General features: G+C 40.0%; 1 protein-coding gene across 5 annotated transcripts in view; it reads left to right on the plus strand.

Moving 5' to 3' along the window:
* The window catches only part of C2H9orf85 (chromosome 2 C9orf85 homolog), a 72127-nt gene that overhangs the window by 12295 nt on the left and 39099 nt on the right, over nt 1-20733 (plus strand). For 3 of the 5 annotated variants that reach the window (XM_042448702.1, XM_042448700.1, XM_042448701.1), the window contains exons 3-4: nt 8846-8952; nt 16823-16936. In XM_042448702.1, the coding sequence (XP_042304636.1) occupies nt 8846-8952; nt 16823-16936 (221 nt within the window). Of the gene's footprint in view, nt 1-8845; nt 8953-16822; nt 16937-17993; nt 18400-20733 lie in introns of those variants that run through there. The other 2 variants (XM_042448699.1, XM_042448698.1) reach the window with 1 other exon arrangement.

Genomic DNA, 20733 nt, shown 5'->3' on the forward strand with positions numbered 1-20733 from the left:
CCTTTCTCTCCCTCTCAGAGGCAAGGATGGAGACAGATGCCTTGTGGGGAGGGTTCAGTTCCTTTCTCTCCCTCTCAGAGGCAAGGATGGAGACAGATGCCTTGTGGGGAGGGTTCAGTTCCTTTAGTGTGGCCAGTGCTGCCCAGAGAGAAGCAGGGAAGTTATGTGTTCTTCAGTTGACTGGACAGCTGGGTAGTCTGAGCACCTTCTGCCAGTTTTCTTTCCTGCTGTGCCCAGAGAAGAGCTTCTTTTTTCAGTGCTCTCTCTTTTGTTCAGTTGACTTTACATTTCCTTACTCCTCTTCATTTTGTTTTGTTCACTTTCCTGTATCTCCTTTTTCTAGGGAGGAGATCGCCTTTTTCTAGCTGACTTACTTTATTTCTCCTCATCAGTTTGGTTTGAAGATTCTCTAGTCTATTAAAAAAGAAATAAAAATCCTCAGAGTCTATTGTTGGGATGCTTTCTAGTTGCTTTCCATTTGGATTATGCTTTCCAGACATCTATAAGCAAGCAGCACACGAAGAACCTACTTGGATCAGCAATACGGATGGTTGTTCCTCCACTTGTAGCAGCAATCATGGGGGAGAATGCTTCCTTCATTTTTGGACTCCTAGCCAAAGATAAAAGAGTTGATGTCTTATCTGATGAGCCTCCTTCACTGACAGGAGAAAGCCAATAACAAAAGCCAATATCTCTGCAAGTGCAGGGGAAAAGCAAGGTATAAGGTTTCATCGGGGGTCATTAAAATTAGTTTCCCACCATTTCCCCTTACCCCACTTTGAAACACTGCTTGTGCTACTAACTTAAGTCTAAAGCCGCTTCCTACATTTTGTTTCAGGCTTTGAGTGCCACTTTGAAACAACAATTTTCACACCTCCTCAGGCTGCAACTCAGGTTACTAGCTGATTCTTTCTCATCAGCAGTAATGCTGGTTTCTCTGTTCTTCGAAAGTAGGAGGCTGTTAAACCATTGTCACTATCTCATTGCTTCTCCCAACTCCCACTGGACCCCAGCGAGCAATTAGTGCCCAGCGATTGGTTAATCTGCAGCAAGCATTTATTGTAGCCCTTGCAGACTCAGAAAACCACTAACATCCATTTCTGTCAGAATCTTTGCAAGCCTGATGGCCATGGGTTAAAAGATTAGCACCCAGTGCCTCTACCTCCGTTATCTGATCTTCCCAATTTTGCTGTGGAGACAAAACTCGATATATGGGATGAGGAGAAAAGGGATATGTAGAATCGAGGATGTATTTCACAGTGGATTGCAAATTTCAGAGGAACATCTGGAGGCTATATGGTGGAAAGTGGGGTTGTCTTGGATTCAAATCAAGAAGGTTAGAACTTTCATATAAATGATGTGCAAAAGCGGGCTACCTTCACCTCAGTATGTATGACTCATTTTGTGTTATCTATGAATCATACACCCTTTAAACTGTATGATTGGTTGTCAGCAGAATCCTATGTTAGGATGATTGATTCAATGCTGACTTGGGAAGCAAACCTAAATATATTCGCCCAAGGCCCACAGTGGAGTCAAATATAGGCTTCCCTACCATTTAAATCCCTCTCCTGACTCTTGAAGGAATGTGTTTTAAAAGTAGCCTACTGTTGACATCTTTTCCCTGCCTATCTCTTGAGATAGAATAAGTAGATCTGCCATCTAGATTGTAGAGTTTGGGGTTGGATGGGATACTTTTTTCCACTTGTGGCTTATTTGTCTGGAAGTATCTTGCTTCTGCAAACACATTCAAAATGTTCTCGTATCAGTGAGAGATCAGTCAATTAAACACAATGATAAATTGTTACAGCTCTCTACTTTTGTTGTTCTTGACAAGAAACAGCTTGACGACAACAAATTGTTGTACCAGGATTTGATCTTCTCCATACTGACATGCCTTGAAATTGCTAGACACTGGAGAATGCTAGAAAGTCTCAAGAGTGTGCAGTTCGCTTGATGGGTCCTGTCAGTTGTAGTATCAGAAAAGCTGAGGGTAGCAAAGGAGAGAGTGTGTTTTTGGAAAGACTACAGAGCTGCCACTGTGTGCTCTCCATTTTATTTGTGAACAAAGAGAACAAAGATTTATGCCCATATGGCCCATCTGAGCATTATGAAATTCTGTAAGAATGAATTTTACCTGGTGAATTTTTTCCTTCTGATGGAATGGACTTTTTATAGATTAGACTATGATAGTGATTTTGCTTGAATGAACAACTGCCATTGCATATCTGGTTTGTTCTTTTATTTCTTGGAGTATATTGTTTTATAATAAAGGAAAAGGTAGTCCCTTGACATAAATGTCTAGTATCTAACTGTAGGGGCGATGCTCATCTCTGTTACTAAGCTGAAGACCCAGTGTTGTCCAAAGATGAATCCAGTGATCATGTGCCCAGCATGACTGCACTGAACGCTGTTATCTTCTCACCAATGTGGTACTTATTTAATCTACTTGGATTTGCACTGCTAGGTTGGCAGAAGCTGGGACACGAGCTCATCCCATCATGCAGCACTTGGGCCTCGAACTTCCAGTCTTGTGATCATCAGAAGTGGTATCTTAACCATTAAGCCACTGGATCTGCATATCATTTTATATCATTATTACATTGTTATAAAAATGAATGTCAATTGATTTTAGATGAGAAAGGATGGAAATTCTATTTGGGGTCAAATAATACTGTAATTCTGTCATATTTTTGTCATATGAAAGTGAAAAGTGTTATATTAGGTAGGTGTTTGAGGCTTGGACCTGACTTCAAGATCTTGGCCAACTATGAAATTAGAAGTTTATTATGTATAAATCACATTCTCCTCCTCTAAGTACTTGTAAAATGGGAATTAATCGCCTACTTCACATGATCATTTTGAGGATATTCCAGTGTGGTGCAGTGTAGTGAATTTGCTGCTACACAAATGCCACAGTCTTACCTAACTGCCTAAAATTAGCATTTAAACAAGAAGAGCCATTTCAGGTCACTGTCTTTCTGAATTTTTCAGCGGAGATTTAAGAGAGTGCGTTTTAGGACAGGTAGCAGAAAGATTCTGCTGTATGCTTATGAAGCAAAAGTCCTAAACAACTAGAATACTTTAGGTAACTGGAAACCAGCCAAAAGTGCACTGCATATCTAGCAGCTAGGATTTTCACTACTGTATTTATTTGCCAGCTTGAAAATTATGGTTGGGATATTGCCGCTATGCTTTGCTGCTATTTCTGTTAAGAACTTTGAGAGAAGTTGTTTGCCTCCTTGAAAGTATAAGAAGAGTGTGTATTGCTGGCAATTAAGTTTTCAAAACCTCTGGAGTGTTGCCATTTATGTTCAAATATACGGGGCACTTACAAATAAAAGCGTATTGACCATCAGTAATGATATATCAAACTGGTGGCAGAAACAGTAGAAAAAGAACATCTTATTGGCATCCAATTCACACTAATTTCTGCCTGGATGCAGCTACAAAGCACCAGGAGACAAAAGAGGTAAGCCACAAATAAACTGACTCACTCTCATATCATTCTGGCCAGTTTGTGGAAACAGGAAATGAGCCTTTCACCATCCCTGCTTTTAGTCCAAGCCCTTAACATCACCAGCACCCACTAGTCTTCCTTCGGCTGAAACCTCCTGTACAGAGCAGCTATGTGTAAATCTTCCTCCACCATACAATTGTACTCCAGTACTCACGTTACTCTTGTTAATTCTTCTTCGATGATGAAAGCCTGAAAGATTAACAAAGAAAATGTTGCTAAGTAGATCAGATAAAGAAATATTTCTGATACTATTGTCTAGCATGGGTTTAATACTGTAACATTACTACTGGTTTTGTATGGAGGTAGCAGAGCCCTTTTTTATTTTCTCACCAGTTGTGGCAATCGAACCATAACAAAAAGAGCTGACATTATGTTTCTCCTCATGTTCCTTTGGACTGAATCTGGTCGCTGTCCATTAAGCACCATGATTTTTCGATGTGGCTGCCAGCCTTTCCACAGTAATGTTTCATCGCCAGCCTCCCAAGTTTCTGAATCAATAACAGACAGACTATTGATTTGCATAGCTAAGGGGTACTTCTTCCTAACATGCAGTGCATAGTTGTAACAAAGTGAATCTGAGCACTGTAGAATTCTCAAAAGGGTGATATTCAGAATACTAACGGTATTTCTAATAATTATATGTAGTTGTATGAATCTGGCTGTAATCAGTGCAGGTAAAAAGAGCATGTAACAAACCATGGCAAATTTCAGTTAGAAAGGAATTAAGCAGTTTTTACCATATGCCATCTTCCTTTGGGATTATGCAATTAAAATTGGCTGAGTACCTCCTAGGAATCTTACCATTCTAGCTAATATAGCTGGAAAGCTTAGATTGAAGGACTTTAAAGCCAGCCTCTATTTTCTGTTTCTTATCTAAAATCTTTCTTCCAGTTATGATTGCTACAGTAGCTTTTGCAATAAATTAGCTTCCAGTTAATCTCGGTCAGTTCACAAAGCCTGGCACTTGTAGTGGTTGAACTGAGGTCATCTATTTTTCTCTCTGTCTCCCTATCTTCCAAGAAGGAAAAAAAGGTTAAATAACTAAAATAGAATAAAATAATTAAAAAAAAACCTTCCATGTTTTTTTCAGGACTGAAGCTATTATCATACCGGACAAGTTGTTCTCCATTGCACTGCTTCATTTGTGATGCAGCTCATTGGTAATTTTAATTGTACACTATACATTCTTTTATTTTTAATGCACTGTTTTCTTGCCAGTACTTGAACGCTTGAGTCATCCTGGCTTTCTCAAATCTTACACTGTCTATATAAAGAAGCTTTCTTGGGTTGAATCTGAGGAACTCTAGTCACCTTTCTAGCCAGAAGAGTAATAAAAGATGGATTCTTGTTTGTGTTTTGAAACAGCTGTATTTTCAACTGACTTTTTTTTAGTGTTCTTTTCCTCCTTTTTATTGAATTGTTGTACAGTGGGTTCTTATCTGTGGGCTTGCCATCCGTGGATTTCAGCCTCCGCAGAGAGCAAGCCACGTTGTTTTTAATGGAGGCACATGCACATGGCTCTGTTAGCAGCTGTGTACATAACACACCGCCATAGGAAACAACAGGACTTGAGGTCCCACATTTTTTGTTATCCATGGTAGGGTCCACAACAGATCCCCCGCGAATACAGAGGGATGACTATGAGTCCGAACAGACAGGCCAAAATAAAGCAGTTTCGGGTCACTTTGGAAGTATGCTGTTTAAATGACACATCCATCTTAAGAGGATAGGAGCTGCGCAAAAGCTGCACTCCAGCTTCCGGCCTCTTAGGACGCATGCATCTTTTAAACAGCATACATCCAAAGCAGTTTTATTTTGGCCTGTCTGTTTGGGCCCTATATTTTACTTAATAGCAGTTGTGTGGTGTAGCCTATGCGTTGTGGCTTTTACAGTTAGTTGGGTTTCTAGAACAGCATTTCTAGTTAGAAATTTCTAGTTAGAAATAAGCTTGGCAGCATGTTGGCAAATGTAAAACTTGTACTTTCAAGTGATAGAATGCAGAATAAATAAAACATGACTTCTAAGGATCCATTTATAGGGCTGAAGAGAACTGAATGTGAGCAGTAGTATGGAGTTTTGCACTGCTGCAGGTGCCATAGTAGATGAACAAAAACAATCTTAGTACTCACTAGTGAATTTTCTCTTTGCTTTGAGAGCTGCAGCTCCAGATGTGCTTCTCCAGTGTCCACTAACAGTATGATCATTTGGATCCTTTTTGAAAAATTGTTAAATACTTGCACACCTTTGAAGGGCTCTATAAATAACACTTAATGGTTTTTAGTCCTTTGTGAGAGTGAAGTCTTCCATAAATTGGGGCAAGATGTATTCTCACTTTAATACAACCAATGATAAAAACTGAGAAATTAATCTCAGAAGAAAAGATGTGCTATTTCATGTACCCAAACCAAAAGAGCTGTTATTTCCTTCCTTCACTTCTTTTCATGCCCTTTTCTGTTATAGAAGGCAAGGGACAAACCCACTTCCACCACCAATTTTCATACATTTTGCAGCCTCCAAGAAATGCCTCAACTTCATACATGGAAAATACCAGTAAAAAAGAGAGGGGGTAGTTTACAATGAGGGGTTGACTACTGGGATACACTCTCTCTCTCTCACTCTCTATCTCTCTCTCTCACACACACACTCTTCTGAACTCAGCAATTTGGGGATGAGTGTAAGGAAGAATGTGCAATTTTAGGTCTCAGGGCTTTCAGTGATGGCTTGGATGCATTATTAACTACAGTGGTACCTCGGGATACGAAATACCCAGGTTACGAAATTTCCGGGATACGAAAAAATCCCATTGGAAATAATTGTTCCGGGTTACGAATGTTTTTTCGGGTTACGAAGAAAAGTTTTGGTGCTTTTCGGCGCTTTTTCGCACGAAACGCGGCTTTTCCCCATTAGCGCCTATGGCAATTCGGCTTACGAAGGCTTTTCGGGTTACGAAAGCGGCCGCGGAACGAATTAATTTCGTAACCCGAGGGAGCAGTGTACGATATTCATGGTTTCACACTGCTCCTTTCTCAGTCAGACATATGGAGTCTCCAAAAACTGAAACAGCATCCTGGCTGTCAGTACAGGCAGGCAGAACATAGAACCAGTTTTCTGCTGAAGGGGAAGACTGCTGGCAACCTATGTAGAGATTGGGAGTTCAGATATAGTTGGGGAATAACTGCTTCTGGCAGTTCTGTAGCCTCCACCACCAACGTTGCTGTTAGCACAAAGTTCCAGTGATGAATTGAGTTTCTTTCTCAGGGGATAAAAGATCAAGAAGGACACTAAAAAGGGAGTGTTTTAGTGCTTGATGCAATTTCACTGTCGCTTACGCAAAAGCATGAGTATAGTGCAAATTGACAATTTCTCTGCCCATTCTTCCTGAGAGAGTAACAACAAGGGTTGTTAATCCCTTAGAAGCTTTTCATGCTCTAACATTGTGTCTGTTTATCTGTCACAGTCATACAACAGAGCAAAATGCCCACTTAACCATGGGGTGTGTACACTCTTAAAATATTTTAAAAGTTAAAAAAGTCTCCTACTGAACAAAACACCCAGTACTGTTTCTCAGAAATGTAACAGCATTCCTGTTAGAGGTTGTTGTACCTGGAAAGTTGTTTGATTTTCTCCAGAAATGGGGATTTTAGTTATTTGTTAATGTTCGCATTATTATTAATAACAGCTGGCACTTTGAAGACTTAACAAAGTTCCACCTTAGTTCTAAAATGAAGTGAGATATGAATCAAAGTTGGTACAGCTTTGATCTCAGTCAACAAGTCTGTTCTTAGATAGTAAACACACACGCACATTCCTACTTACCTGTTAATACAGTTGCTTACTAGTTTTGTGACCTTAGAAACTGAGGTCAACTATTTTTCCTGTCTACCTATCTTTCAAGCCAACCCCCCCCCCCCAAAAAAAAAACCAGAAATAGAAGTGTAGGAGAAATCTTAAATGAAAGATGTAAGGGTTGGAGAAGATATTGTTTGTGAAATTGTAGTGGGATGCTTGAACAGTCTAGTTACTTACAAGGAGTAGTGTTGTTGTTCCTGATTTGGAAAAGCAGGATGAGTTGTCCCCTCTTGGCCCTGTTTCATCATTGGGCAGCTGAGTCATTTTGCCTTACACTAGTTCTCATAGGCAGCTTATTAACTTATGATATTTTCTATAAAGAGAGGCAAAGCAGCCTGGCATGCTGGTGCTGCCATATTCATATATCATACTTACTTCCACAGTTAACATCTCTACTGTGAAAGTTAGATGGACTGTAATTTTAGTTGATTAGAGAGAATGCAGAAAAGTGTGTCCTTTCATCTTGATTACTGCTCCCTGCTTCAAAGGGAAAGAGGCCCAGCAGTGAATGGTTGTGACTTTACTTTACATGGAACCCCTGGTGTTAGAATTATAATCCGCCGCCAGTTAATTCATTGCACACCCATAGCTCTCAAAATACTACCTGAGAGGAATGTTGAGGACAGCAATATCTTAGTCATGCTGATTGTAAGGGGAGAGAAGCTGAATAAACTCAGCTGGGAATGCAAAGAACTACAACTTGTTTTGTACTTACAAGGTAACTTTTGAGCTTGTCTCAGTTGAACAGGATTCATGCTAGTATAGAGCAAGCAACTTCAAACAAAAAGGACTTTCAAAAGTATGTGTGGGTGTGTTCATGCATACTGTTTAAACAAAAGGTCAGAAATCTTACTAGATCCACCCAAACCGTGCAGCTAGAATCCATGGGCATCATACTTTAGGTGCACCCAGCTAGCAGTTCAATGCTGTCGCCTGAAGATGACCGAGGGCCAGTTGAGCCAGCTGAAGCTGGAAACTGTTTTAAGGACTTGTAGCTGATGGCTTGTGGACTGGCACTGGTCCATGAATCTCCACTAGGTGTAAAACTGGTCTAAGAGATTGATACAATGGGTCTGTCATAAGAACTATAAAGACAACGTGTACATTGATTATTTCTATAAAAATCTTAGAATACATCTTTCCTGAAAAACAATCAGGAAAAAAATCATGTTACATATCTGTATGATTTATTTTGTTCCTTATTTTGTTAGTCCATTCTCTACCCCACCACAATTGTATTGCAAAACACTTGTAGAAGTCAGAGAATCCATATTTCATTATGTGTTTTTAAAGCAGGTTGTATTGATGGGCATATAGAAAGCATTGAGGCAGACTAGAATGAACTTTTATCTCTGTGACTGTATTGATAGAGAACTATAATTAAAACTTCTTCCAAAAATAGTTCCTTAAAGCAAAGTCATATTGGATTTGTGAGATTTGTCTATCAACGTGGTAAAACCAAACTCTTTCTTTTAGAAAATAAATGCAAAGGTCCATGAAGGTCTATGCCAACGTTGTAAGGAGGTGCTGGAATGGCGTGTGAAATTCAACAAGTACAAACCACTAACACAGCCTAAAAAATGGTGAGTGAATTGTTACATAGCTTACTCTCAAAGTTCCATCTGCTCAGCCTACTCCAGCAAATTAATTCTGTGAGTTGGCCAGGGAGAAGATTGATCAAGCTATGTGGAAGCTTAATTGGTTTACAAACGATCACAATGCTAAAGAGACTCATCATCTTGTGATCTGGATATTAATTTGTAAATAATGAACTATGCTAAACACTTGCAAAGTAAAGACTGTCATTAAATCAGAGCCATGAAACACTTCCTTAATGTTAACTTAGGTAAATAGGCTGTGAAATGCACTTTAAACTGTCTAAATCCGGCTTTGGTTGAATAAATATTGGCTGTTCTTCCATCCACTCAGGGACAAATAGTAAGTTTGATGCAAATACATGTAACAAAGTTCTAGTATGTTGTCTTTTGAATGAGAAAGCCCCTTAGGAGGTGGCAGTCTTGACCAGTGAGGGGACACAGACTCCTTTCCCAGCACAGGGAGGAACCACCTTGGAGGAGAACAAAGTCAGGGCTGCTTTACATGCATTTGTGTGTAAATGTGTAGTCTGATTCTCAGAAGGGATTATATACTTTGACTGCATCACTAGGTGATTCATACAGAGGAACACCTTGCACTTATCTTGTAAACAACCTTTGGGTTTAACTGTGTTTAAAAAATGATTTATCAGTGTTACTCAAAGTCTCCATTGCAAGGGGAAAGGGTGTGTTTGAAACTAGCTCTGAGACAAAAGCAGCAATCCTTAGTCCCTGAGTTTAGGAAAGCACCTGAACTCAGAAAGGCAGTTTTCTTTAATGTGCGAGTGCACCTGTTTATTATGTGTACAGTAAAAATTATTTGGATTTCTAGTAATGGTCTCTTCATGACTAAACAAAAACTGGAATTAATGTCTTCCTGTGAATGTCAGATGCCTCTTTCTGACTTTGGGTTATCCTCACTTCTCCCTCAACCTCTAACATCACAACCCACCCCTGTGGTCCCCTGACACTCAGTAAAAGTTCTCAGAGGGACTGTCAAGGTGAAAACTTTATAGGAGAGTCACCTTACATCAGTATGTCTCTCACTCCACACATCCATGTTGTCCTTCTAGTAGCAGGTGAAGACTTTTTTCACTCAGTGGGCCTTTGGGAATTCACAGTATATAAGAAACAGCCATTTAATTGTGTGCTATGGTGTTTGCATTTGTGACTTTTAGTAAATATGTTTTTAGATTGATTTTAATTTGATTCATTATATTTTCACTTTTGTTTATTTGAGTGATGTGTGCTTTTATCTGCTGGCTGTTTTATTTTTGTAAGATGCTTCGAGTCCCAAGTTCTGCAGGTAATAAGATATGCAAATAAATGAATGATGGTAATAATCATAATAGTGAACCTTCTCATTTCAGGAACATAGAATATAAACACAGGAGGAGCCATGAAATACGGCCTTTTCTGTGTTATAAAAGGGTTATAAAAGGCTGGTTTTTGTTATTGGATTGGGGATTTGGCATTAGAAAAAAGGCTCCCTCCTTCCCCTGGTGCCTTGTTTCCAACCCACTCACTCCCCATCAAAACTAGAAACAGACATAGCCACCATACATGGAATAACGTACCTTTGCTTTTCTCATATTTCCAAAAAGTGTCCTTTGTATTTTTAGATAATTTAGCGATTTAGTTGGTACATTTTATGTACTTACTCTTCTTCGTGGTCACTGTGACTCACACAAATGGGTTGCCTGCACTGCACAGTACATCATTTAGCATTTTCTAGAGTTCTTACATAATCTTTTGGGTGGTAACTCTGCCCACTCTCACACACCTTATAGCACCTTTCCTGCCAAAACATACTTCCTTTTCGCTCACTCCTGCAGCAGCATTGATAGAAACATGGCTAGAGCTTATCCTTTCTACTTAGATTCACTTTCAGAATCCTTTTGGCTAACAGATTTTTGGTTTGATTAAAGTTTTGTCAGTTTGACATGGATTTCGACTTTGTTGCTTTTTGTCACTCCTGATTTGGCTGCGGTAAATGAAGTGGCCTAAGCCACACTCATCTTTGGGGTTGCTAGTGCTGCTGGTGTTGTTCAAAATGTCCACCTCCTGTAGCATTAAAATCCCAGAAAAGGACAGGAACTCTTAAGTGTCTCTTGCGCCTTGTGGAACTACGCTTCATGAATGTTTGTGCTTGTTGTAGGGCTTTTATGCCACAAGCTCACAAAAATAGATCTTTAAGACTTAAGGCCATTATCTACAAGCATACTCTAAAGCCTGCTCCTCTACCTCACATACTGAGCACTAGACTGTAATGGGCACTAGGCTTCAATCTCTTTGATACTGTTGTCGGATTCATCTGTTCATTTGGCCATTAAACAGTTCCTGAAGGGGAGAATGAAGGGCAGATGCCTAAATGTAAGAAGGCAGCTCCTGAATGTGAGACTGAAAATCTACAATTGAGTTCCAATTTTTCCCCTTTAGTTCATGTTTTAGACTCCTTGTCAACATGAGTCTGCTGTCCCAATAGATGCCCAAACAGAAGCCTCTACCACCTATCCCATCACCAGTAGAGAAATCTCCACATCCACAACATCAGCACTCATGCTCAGTATCATCCTGCTCTCCATGCCAGTCTCAAAGGTCTTGTGAGTCTGGGGATTAATGTTGGTACCGTCAGGTTTGTGATGGGCACAAAGAAGATCATCATTGATACTGACACTCTTAGTTGAGATATGATGACTGTCTCATCAGCGCAGGTGTTTGTTTGCTTTCTTTGGACTACAGGGATTATTAATATGCTCGTTTATGGGTTTTGAAAGAGAAACTGTGCTGACATCAGTTTTGTGACCTAAAATATGCTCCTCATAGGCTACCTGACCATCGATTTCCCAGTACAGTCCCCCAGTACAGATAGTTCCATTGGTTCAGGTCATTACCCAAGAGCATGACGTACCTGTATTCAGCGACTTACCTGATAAATCCCATCAATCTCATAGTATTCCAGTCCTGTCATACATTCAGTTGGCTTTTCCAACTTTGCCTGTACCTCAAGCATCTTCTCATCTTGACCTCACCAACTCCCTTCATCTTCCAGTTCATTTGTCATCTGTTTCTGAATCAGACTCAAAATCCAGGTCCTTGATTATACCAGTTTGCCAGTCTCCACCATCTGTACTCACTGAAGGTGTTCCCACTTCTCCTACCCACAACTTACACTCTTTTGTTGACCAGACTATCAAGATGGCTAAGTTGCTGGACCTACAGGTTGAGCAACCACAGACCAAGATTGAAGATCTGATTTTGCATAGGGTCATGATGTAGGCTCCTGTTCCAGCCTCTTCTTCCTATGTTTCCTTATTTAACGTTACTGAAACATCTTGATCTATATCCTCCACCTCAAATAAGATTTAATTTTTAAACAGGGTAGTTGAAACAGGAGCATAATGACTTAACCAATATGCCATTACTATACCTCGCTTTCACACACTTTACTTCTGCTTCATGATGAGAAAACATGCAAACCATTTTTGAGTTCTGCCCTTTGATCTGCACACTTTAGTCTGTCTTCAATTACATGCCAAGTTGAGGATGAGGCCATTGCAAATGTGGTTCCTGTTATGCTTCAGTCCCTTCATGGACTCTCCCAGTCTCTGTGGCTCACGGTTCTGTGCTCCCTGAAATGGTGGATGAAACCACATGTACAGAGTGGAATGCTCTCACTTCTTCCACAGCTACAAAAAAATGGTCACCATGGACACCTCCATGGAAGGGTGGGGAGCTCACTTGATGGTATCTCAGTCAGAGAAAGATGGACTCTCAAGGAGAAAACTCTCCACATCAGTACACTGGAAATGCTAGCAATGGAAAAGGCACGCCTTCGAGGTTGTTCTTTGTGGACAAGTGCTACAGAGAGTGGCAGATAACACTCCAGTCATGTATTAAATAAACAGGACAGAACAAGATCCAATACCCTGCTTTGATGGTCTCTACGTCTCTGGGACTGCTGGTGCATTACCAAATGCAATCCATCTTCTGGGAGAGTAGAAAGTGCTGGCAGATATCTTGAGCAAAACATTGAAATCATGCCCCTAATGGAAGTTCCATCCAGCAGTACTGTGTGGAGTCTTCTATTAGAAGATGTGACATATTGGCCTTCCCAAAACTGGCCCCATAGTTCGTAGCTTTGGATGCCTGCTGTTCTCACTGTAGCCCAATATCACCCTTCAGAATCCCTCTTTGGATTTGGGATGACTGAGTCTCCAGGGGATGTCACAGTGTACTAATCTGTGTGTTAGTTTCGCATTCTTATGTTACATATGACCCACCCTTGATTTAGGGTCAAAGAAGACAGTCTGGGTCAGAGTTAACAAACCAACAAGAGAATTAATGTATTTATTATATCCTGGAGAAAAGTAAATACTTCAACAAGTTGTAGTCTTAGTTCCAATAACAATATTCAGCCTGTGTTATGTCAGACTTTTGCCCTGCAATCAGTTCAGATGACCAGTACACATTCACTCCCCACTGACTCGTCCAATTGACTTTTCAAACTGTCAGCTTTTAACCCCCTGACTACTCTCAGCAAATCCCTCTTTCACTAAGAGAAGCCTTATCCTCCCATCACAGACTTCTATGTACTGGGATTGGCTGCCTTCTGCTCCAACTTCACAATAGGGTACTCCAGATGTTGATCTGTTTGCATCCCCAGAAAACTGCCAATGCAAAACCTATTGTTTGATGACTTGGCTGGGGAAATTGTGAGGTGATGCCTTTCTATATTGGCGGGATGGTCCTGATGCCCACGCCTTTTCACCGTTTCCTCTCATCACCAGAGTCATAGGAATACTTCAGTGAGACAGGGCCAGTTGATTTCTAATAACTGCAGTGGCCCAAGCACCCCTAGTTTGCTCCACTCCTCCATTTGTCCTGATAGCTTCCTCAGGCTACATCAGGCTTCCATACCATCCAGATCTACTCACAATATGATGGTGAGGCACCCAGACTTGGAAACTTTCCACCTGATGGTATGAAGAATACACTATTAGCATTCCTCCTGGAAAAAGTCAAGCCAGTTATTAGATGGTCTACACAATGTTTCTATGAGTACAAATGGAAAATTGACTTTTCTGGTGCCTCATGGACCTAGGCCCAAATTCATCACGTACTGAAGTTTCTTCTCTCTGTGTGAATGATTTCAGTCAATTTCCAGTTCATTAGCAGATCCTCCTGTTTCCAGGATCCATTGGTGAATAAGTTTCTAAGGAGCTACAAAAACCTTTACCACTACCATCATCCCTCAGTTTCAGGGCCAACTCTGTAGTGTCTCAGCTGTCCAGGAAACCCTTTGATCCCATGGCATTCTGTGATATTCAGTTGCACATACGGAACGCAGCTTTCCTAGTGGCAATGACTTCAGCCAGGAGAGCAAATGAACTTTGTGCATTCAAGCTAGACCGTATCAGGACAAAGTTGTTTTCAGTCGAGACATTATTTTTCTGCCTAAAGTTGTCACGGCTTTTCATATCAATCAGGACATTGTGTTGCATGCATTGATGCAGAGCCCTTCTTTGGACTTTGAACGGAGACTACACTATCTAGGTGTAAGAAGCCTTTTACGTTGATCGGACTGTAGGCTTCAGAACTTTGCAGAAACTCTGTTACTCTTCCAAGAAAAAAGGAATGCCTGTTTTTTTCTAGTAATTCTCTGAGTGGGTACAATAGCTTAGGAAATGGCTTAGAAAGCTCCTCCATCTTGAGTTCACCACATGGGGCTGTGGCTTCTTATTTAGTATTTCTAGAAAGAGGTCCTCTAGAGGACATATGCAGAATAACTACCCGGTCACAGCCTTTGATTTCATCACCTATTGCAGGATAGATGCAAGATCAAGGGCTGATACTGCTTTTTGGGACAGCCGTGTTGTACTCCTGTATTGTGTGATACCTCTTGGAAGGATGTGCTGAATTCTACAGGGCATGATACTCCCGCCCCCTGTTGTTGGTAGTTTGCTAGTCTACCATTTGTGTGAGTCACAGAGATCACAAAGAAGAAAAAGAAGAAGAACAGGTTGCTTATTTGTAATTGTGGTTGTTTGAGTGGTCATCTGTGAAATTACACAGCCCCACCCATCCTCCCCTCTCTATGTCCTGCCAATCCTTTGCTTTTTGGATTCTATCTCCATAAAACTGAGGGCTTTGGTAGGACGGATGCTATATTCTGCCTGAAGGTGGGCAAGGATAGCATCAAAAAGCTTATGTAAGAGCTCTAGAAATGATCTGTCCAGGCACAGATAAGCCTTTTGCGTGAGTTCACAGATGGCCAGTTGAAGAACCATAGTTAAGAACCTCTTCTTTATTCAGCATTTCCCCTCTAAACCAAGCTGGTTTCAAAATCTAGATGGTAAAATCTTCCTTGTTTACTACAGTGTTGATTATTTCTATTCACATTTTGCTTTTCTCCTTTCTCCCTACAAGTACATGTAGTGGTAGTAAAAAAAGATCCTATAAGAATAACCTGTATTTTGTACAAAACTTTTTTGGCTTTCTTGACACTGAATTGCATTCAGTTCCTTGACCTGGAAAAGGTGTGCTTATATGCTGATTCTTGGAGTTCACTGCTAGCCATCATAAAAATAATAATAAATAAAAATTTTATTTTTATACCGCCCTTCCAAAGATCAGGGCGGTTCACAGCATAAAATCAATAAAACACAGCATTTACAACAAGGTTAAAAACAAATACACAAATACATCATCCCTTTCAGTGTGGCCCTGCATCTATTGCTTTGCATCATTCTGTTCCTCTGTGTTTGAAAAAAAAATCTTGGGCTCTTGGATATGTTAGAGTGACATTTGCGACAACACACATGTGTGGTGTACTGGTTACATCAGGATTTGTGAGGTCCAGGTTTAAGTCCCTACTTAGCCATGAAATTCACAGTATTACCTTGCTCTCTCTTGGCCTACCTCTCAAGGATGTTGATAAAATAAAGTAGGAAGGAAGCAGTCATGCATACTACCTTGAGCTCAGTGGAGGAAAGGTCGGCTATAAAGGTAATGAATAAATTTTCTTCAAACGTAAATGAGTGGCAAGAGCCAGGATGCAGTCAATGGCAACATGAGTTGACACTAACACTCCAATCATAACAAAGTACATCCTTAGGAACTACAGATGGGGAGGTTTTCTAAGTTTTAGACACAAAAGTTCATACCCTCCAAGATGAGGAAAGTACAGTATAGAGAGGCCCTCAAGAGAAAGAGAAAGCACATCTCAAGGTGCTGAAAAGATCTCTTAACTAAAAACAAAACAAAATTGCTGAAATGTCTGAAATGGCTTTGGAGTTCCTGGCTCAGTAATTTGTACAGTTTTGCTTTTAAGTAGCCCCCAGAAGAAGGCCTTATGATTATCCACAGGCTAAAATGCACCAGCTGGTAAAAGACTATTTTTTCAGCATCTAATAGAAGGCTATCTTCGCAGCAAGTTGAAATATGTCTCTTTTTTCTTCAGTTTCACTGCAAGAACCCCATGTTCTTCTTCTTGTATGCAGAGGCCCTGCTAATACCTGTGCCTTGCAGTATTGTTGTCACTATTAAACTGGTCTTGTTCAAATGTCTGTTTCTAAATGCTTATTTCTTTTCTTTTTTTAATGGCCTGGGCCACTTTGAGGACATCTTGCTTTTTAGAGCAAAGACACTAATTTTGTCAATGCTTAGAAAGATTTTAGAACTTTTTCCATAATCTCTCCATGTTCTAAATTTTGTGCAGCTCTATGCTTTGAATTTAGTCAAGCAATAGTCCTCTTTTTAAAGCCTGTGGAAATTGATGATACCTGGAAATGGGAGAAAATGTGCAAAGAGTCATGTTTACGATTTTAATTCATCCCCCCCCCTTTTTTTTTAATAGTGTAAAATGTCTGCAGAAGACTGTAAAGGATTCTTACCACGTTATCTGCAAACCATGTGCTTGTGAACTTGATTTGTGTGCCAAGTGTGGAAAAAGAGAAGAAATTGTGATTCCGTAAGTATTCCAGTACTATTTTGGTATCATTTTATTCCTGCATTTCTTAAGGATTTAACAAACCTTCCCTGGGTTTGATGGCTAATTGTAAATGTATGGTTGTAACCCATATCCTCTGTAGAATCTTTTCTCATCTCTTCTTCTGTACCTCTGGAAAAAAAATAACAGAAGGCACATCTGATGTTAAAACAGGTGGTTTTTAAAAATATTAAATAGTACAGAAGAGTTTAAAAGGTGAACTAATTCTTCTGAAAGCTTCCAGGAGAAACAAATCACTTTCTCTTTTTCACAGCAAAGAGTGGGCTGCGGGAGTCAGAGTTGGGGGTCATATCCTGGAAGCTGCCTGCAGCCCCAGTGCCACACTTATCCATGCCTATTTTAATTCCATCATTTTTGTTGTTGTTGCCTTGTTCTTATGCGCTTTTAAGATTATACATTCTCCCTTCATTTTGACAGTGAATTTATCTTTCCCCAGAACAAGTAAAACTAGAAAATATTGTTAATGGCATGGGCTAACACAAAGTATAGTATGTCGTATGAAAATTAAAATAGCATTTTAAATTATGCTTGGGAAAGCATTAATTGCAACAGTATTTTGCTGCTCTTAAGAAAAATAGTGTCTAGAACCACATTATGTGGGTGGTTTTTATGTCAGTCAGCTGCTAGTGACCAAAAACTTTGACTGGCTTTGAGGTCTAAATATGGTTGGATAAATATGATTGTGGTAACTTGTGACTTGTCTTGGATTTATGGAGTGATAGTTCTTAGCTAATGCATTCAGCAGAAGAGATAACTTGGGTTGCTATTGAGAATAATTGTTCTTATTCCTTGTGTACCAGCAGTTTTTCCTTGGTCAGCATCAGGCATAAATCAGCTGTTTCTGAACCAACCACATTCTGACTGGTTGGCACTGTTCTCCTGAGGTTTCTTTTTTGTCATTGTGGTGCTAAATCTGTGTCAAATGGGGAGCATACCTGTATAATATGTTTTTTCTCCTCATGCAGCACAACCCAATTTGAACTTTCAGGGAAAATATTCTGTGTATGTTTTCTCTTAGGATTCAAACTGAGAATGAGCCTTCCAGAATGAGCCTGAGGACTGAGAATCACCCTTCCAAAAGTGATCTAAGGAGAAATAACAGAAGGGGAGAATTGGAGGGAGGCTGTGAAATAAACCTAAGTGACACAGAGGATGAAGATGAAGATCTAGATTTACTGGTGAAACAGATTAAAAATCTAAACTGAAAAGAAGAGAGCCAATGCTCTCCATAAAGAGAAGACTGTGCTTATTACTCTGCTGCTGATCAGAAGACTTTATACACATAATGAAAGGCTCACTGCTTTTCATCAGGCACTCTGGTAGTGCAAGGCTCAAGGCATTTAGAAGAATCTACCATCTATGTGACTGTGTTTTCTTACATTTCTGAGAAGATCCTGTAATTTAATAAATATTTTAATTACATATTCTATTTTGCCTTTATATATGTCATTCTGCCCCTACCATCTTTTTTCTAACACTAGCAACCCTTTCTTGGTCTGATATCTGCTTCATGTTTAAAAACAAAACCCTGCCACCTTTTTTCTGATACTAGCAACCTTTTCTTGGTCTAATATCTCTTCCATGTTTAAAAAAAAAAAGTTCAAAACTATCATAAGAATATGGCAAGATTCCTGCTGAACTGGCCCAAATGTTCAACTAGCACAGGAAAAGGAAAAGTACCCCTATAACTACCTCTTCAGCTTCTCAGCTCCTCTTAAACCATTTATCGTCCAGCAGCAAATAATGTCTTGCCATTTGAACATGATTTGCTGACTAGTCCTGTTTCAGGACTTTTCTGTCCTTTTAGGCCCACCACTCTCTTATGAGAATCAATGGTGTTTGCTCTCTTACTATTAGAAGCAGCTTTTGCTGTGTTGGGGACATCTGGAAGGGAACTCCTGTGGACCAGAGGAGAAGTGATCCATGTGCTAAAGGCTCCTATCACTGTTTTATATTTGATGTTTTTAATTTGTTTTTTTCTTTTCTATATGGTAATTTTATCTATTCCTCTTTTAATTATTATTTTAGAATGTACGCCTTGGGCAGGCTTTTATATTCTCTTTAATTTTACCGACTTTGTACAGCGTTGTGTATAATTACAGCGCTTTAGAAATAAAGTTGAATAATAATAATAAATAATACATGGTTGAAACCAGTTTATCTAAAGAACTGCATTTAGGCATATATGCCTTCCTGGAGCTTGGAAAGTTACTTTTACAAAGTAATGTGTTCTGCTATTTATCAAAGTGTTTAAAATTTAACCAGTTCTGTTAAATTTGTGGTGATGAAAAAGATAACTTGTTACAGTACTCTTATCAGTGTTTGTTACATTTTGATTACTTTCTGTTAATTTTTTTAAATATAATTTTTGAAAAATTCTTGTCCAAATGTCTCTAAAAATGTCCCCAAATTGCTTTGTATAACAATGCGAAACTGCTTGTGCTCACTAGCTTGGTCAGCTTAGTTGGTGAGCACAAGGGACAGTGCTTTCTTAGTGTTGGCTTCCCAGTTGTAGAACTCGTTTTTGTTGCTTTCTGCTTTACACATTCAATGATGGCCTTTAAGAAAAGTTTCAAATTCTATTTATTGAAACTGGCCTCATCTGAGTAAGTAGCCAATATGGATATATTTATTTTCTCAGTTTTGATAGTGGCAATTTAATGTATTTATAGGTACATATTGCCAATATTTTTTATTGTTTGTAAGTGTCTTTATGAGGTTCTGTCATAGACAAGTGGATATAAACAGTTTAACTTCAGAATTCATCCAGGTTAAATCACACAATGCTCATATACATGACACCATCTGGCTGGTGTGTCTCCCAACTCTTCAGAGCAGCTTTTCAGGGGGCTACTGAAGGTTGAGGAGCAGAATTGTGAAGTCATCATTCTGACATCTTGCACCAGCGAAACATCTTTGAGCACAGGCCATGGTCTAGTCTTTGAATACAGATGTTTCTATCTTTTCTTTACTGCTTATTAGTTTGCTCACAGAAAGAGAGCATCACCTACTGACATATTTCTGCAATTGCTTTTAATCTTCCAGCAAAATGATTTGGAATTTGAACTCTGTTTTTGGCCATGAATGCCTGCAAAAATAATATCAGCTCATCATCTTAAAGTAATCATCAAAATGTGGAATTATTTTTATTTCTTCTAATACTGGCACAGGAAAATGTGGACTTGTTAATCATAGGCAGAATCCAGACCAGCGCAAAGCGCCAGCCTGGATATGTACTAGGGTTGCCTCGGGCATCCTTGACAGACATCCCGCAACCCTAGGACATACTCTGTACGTCAAAATGGCAGCGCCCTGTCTACATGGGTGCTGCAATTTTGACGTGACGGGCGCACCGTGTCCAAACAGCACAGCGTGGGCGTCACATCCTGGCGCCCCTGCAGGGCACTTGTGGTGCCCTTTCAGCAGCGCCAGAAGGAGCCCCATTTTGGAGCTCCTTCCGCCGCATGTATCGCTGGCACGGCCTTTAAACAACCGCGCCAGTGATACAGAGCGGCCCCTTTCACCCTTTCCCTGCCACTGTTGGGGTGTCCTTGGGGCATGAAGCCCCAAAGACACCCCTTTCCAGGCCGCGGGGAAGCTGAGGCCCCGATCCATCGGGGAAAGGGGCGGGTGCAGGCCGCCCCAAAGGGGCAGTCTGTATCCCACCATAGTTTGTATCTTAAAATCAAGAAAATGTTGTGTCAGAAATTTTCCAAATTAGTATGCGTCCCTGTTTCAGCTTGCCATGACTGGGCAGA

Source organism: Sceloporus undulatus, chromosome 2 (genome assembly GCF_019175285.1).
Source record: "Sceloporus undulatus isolate JIND9_A2432 ecotype Alabama chromosome 2, SceUnd_v1.1, whole genome shotgun sequence".
NCBI classification, from domain to species: Eukaryota; Metazoa; Chordata; class Lepidosauria; order Squamata; family Phrynosomatidae; genus Sceloporus; species Sceloporus undulatus.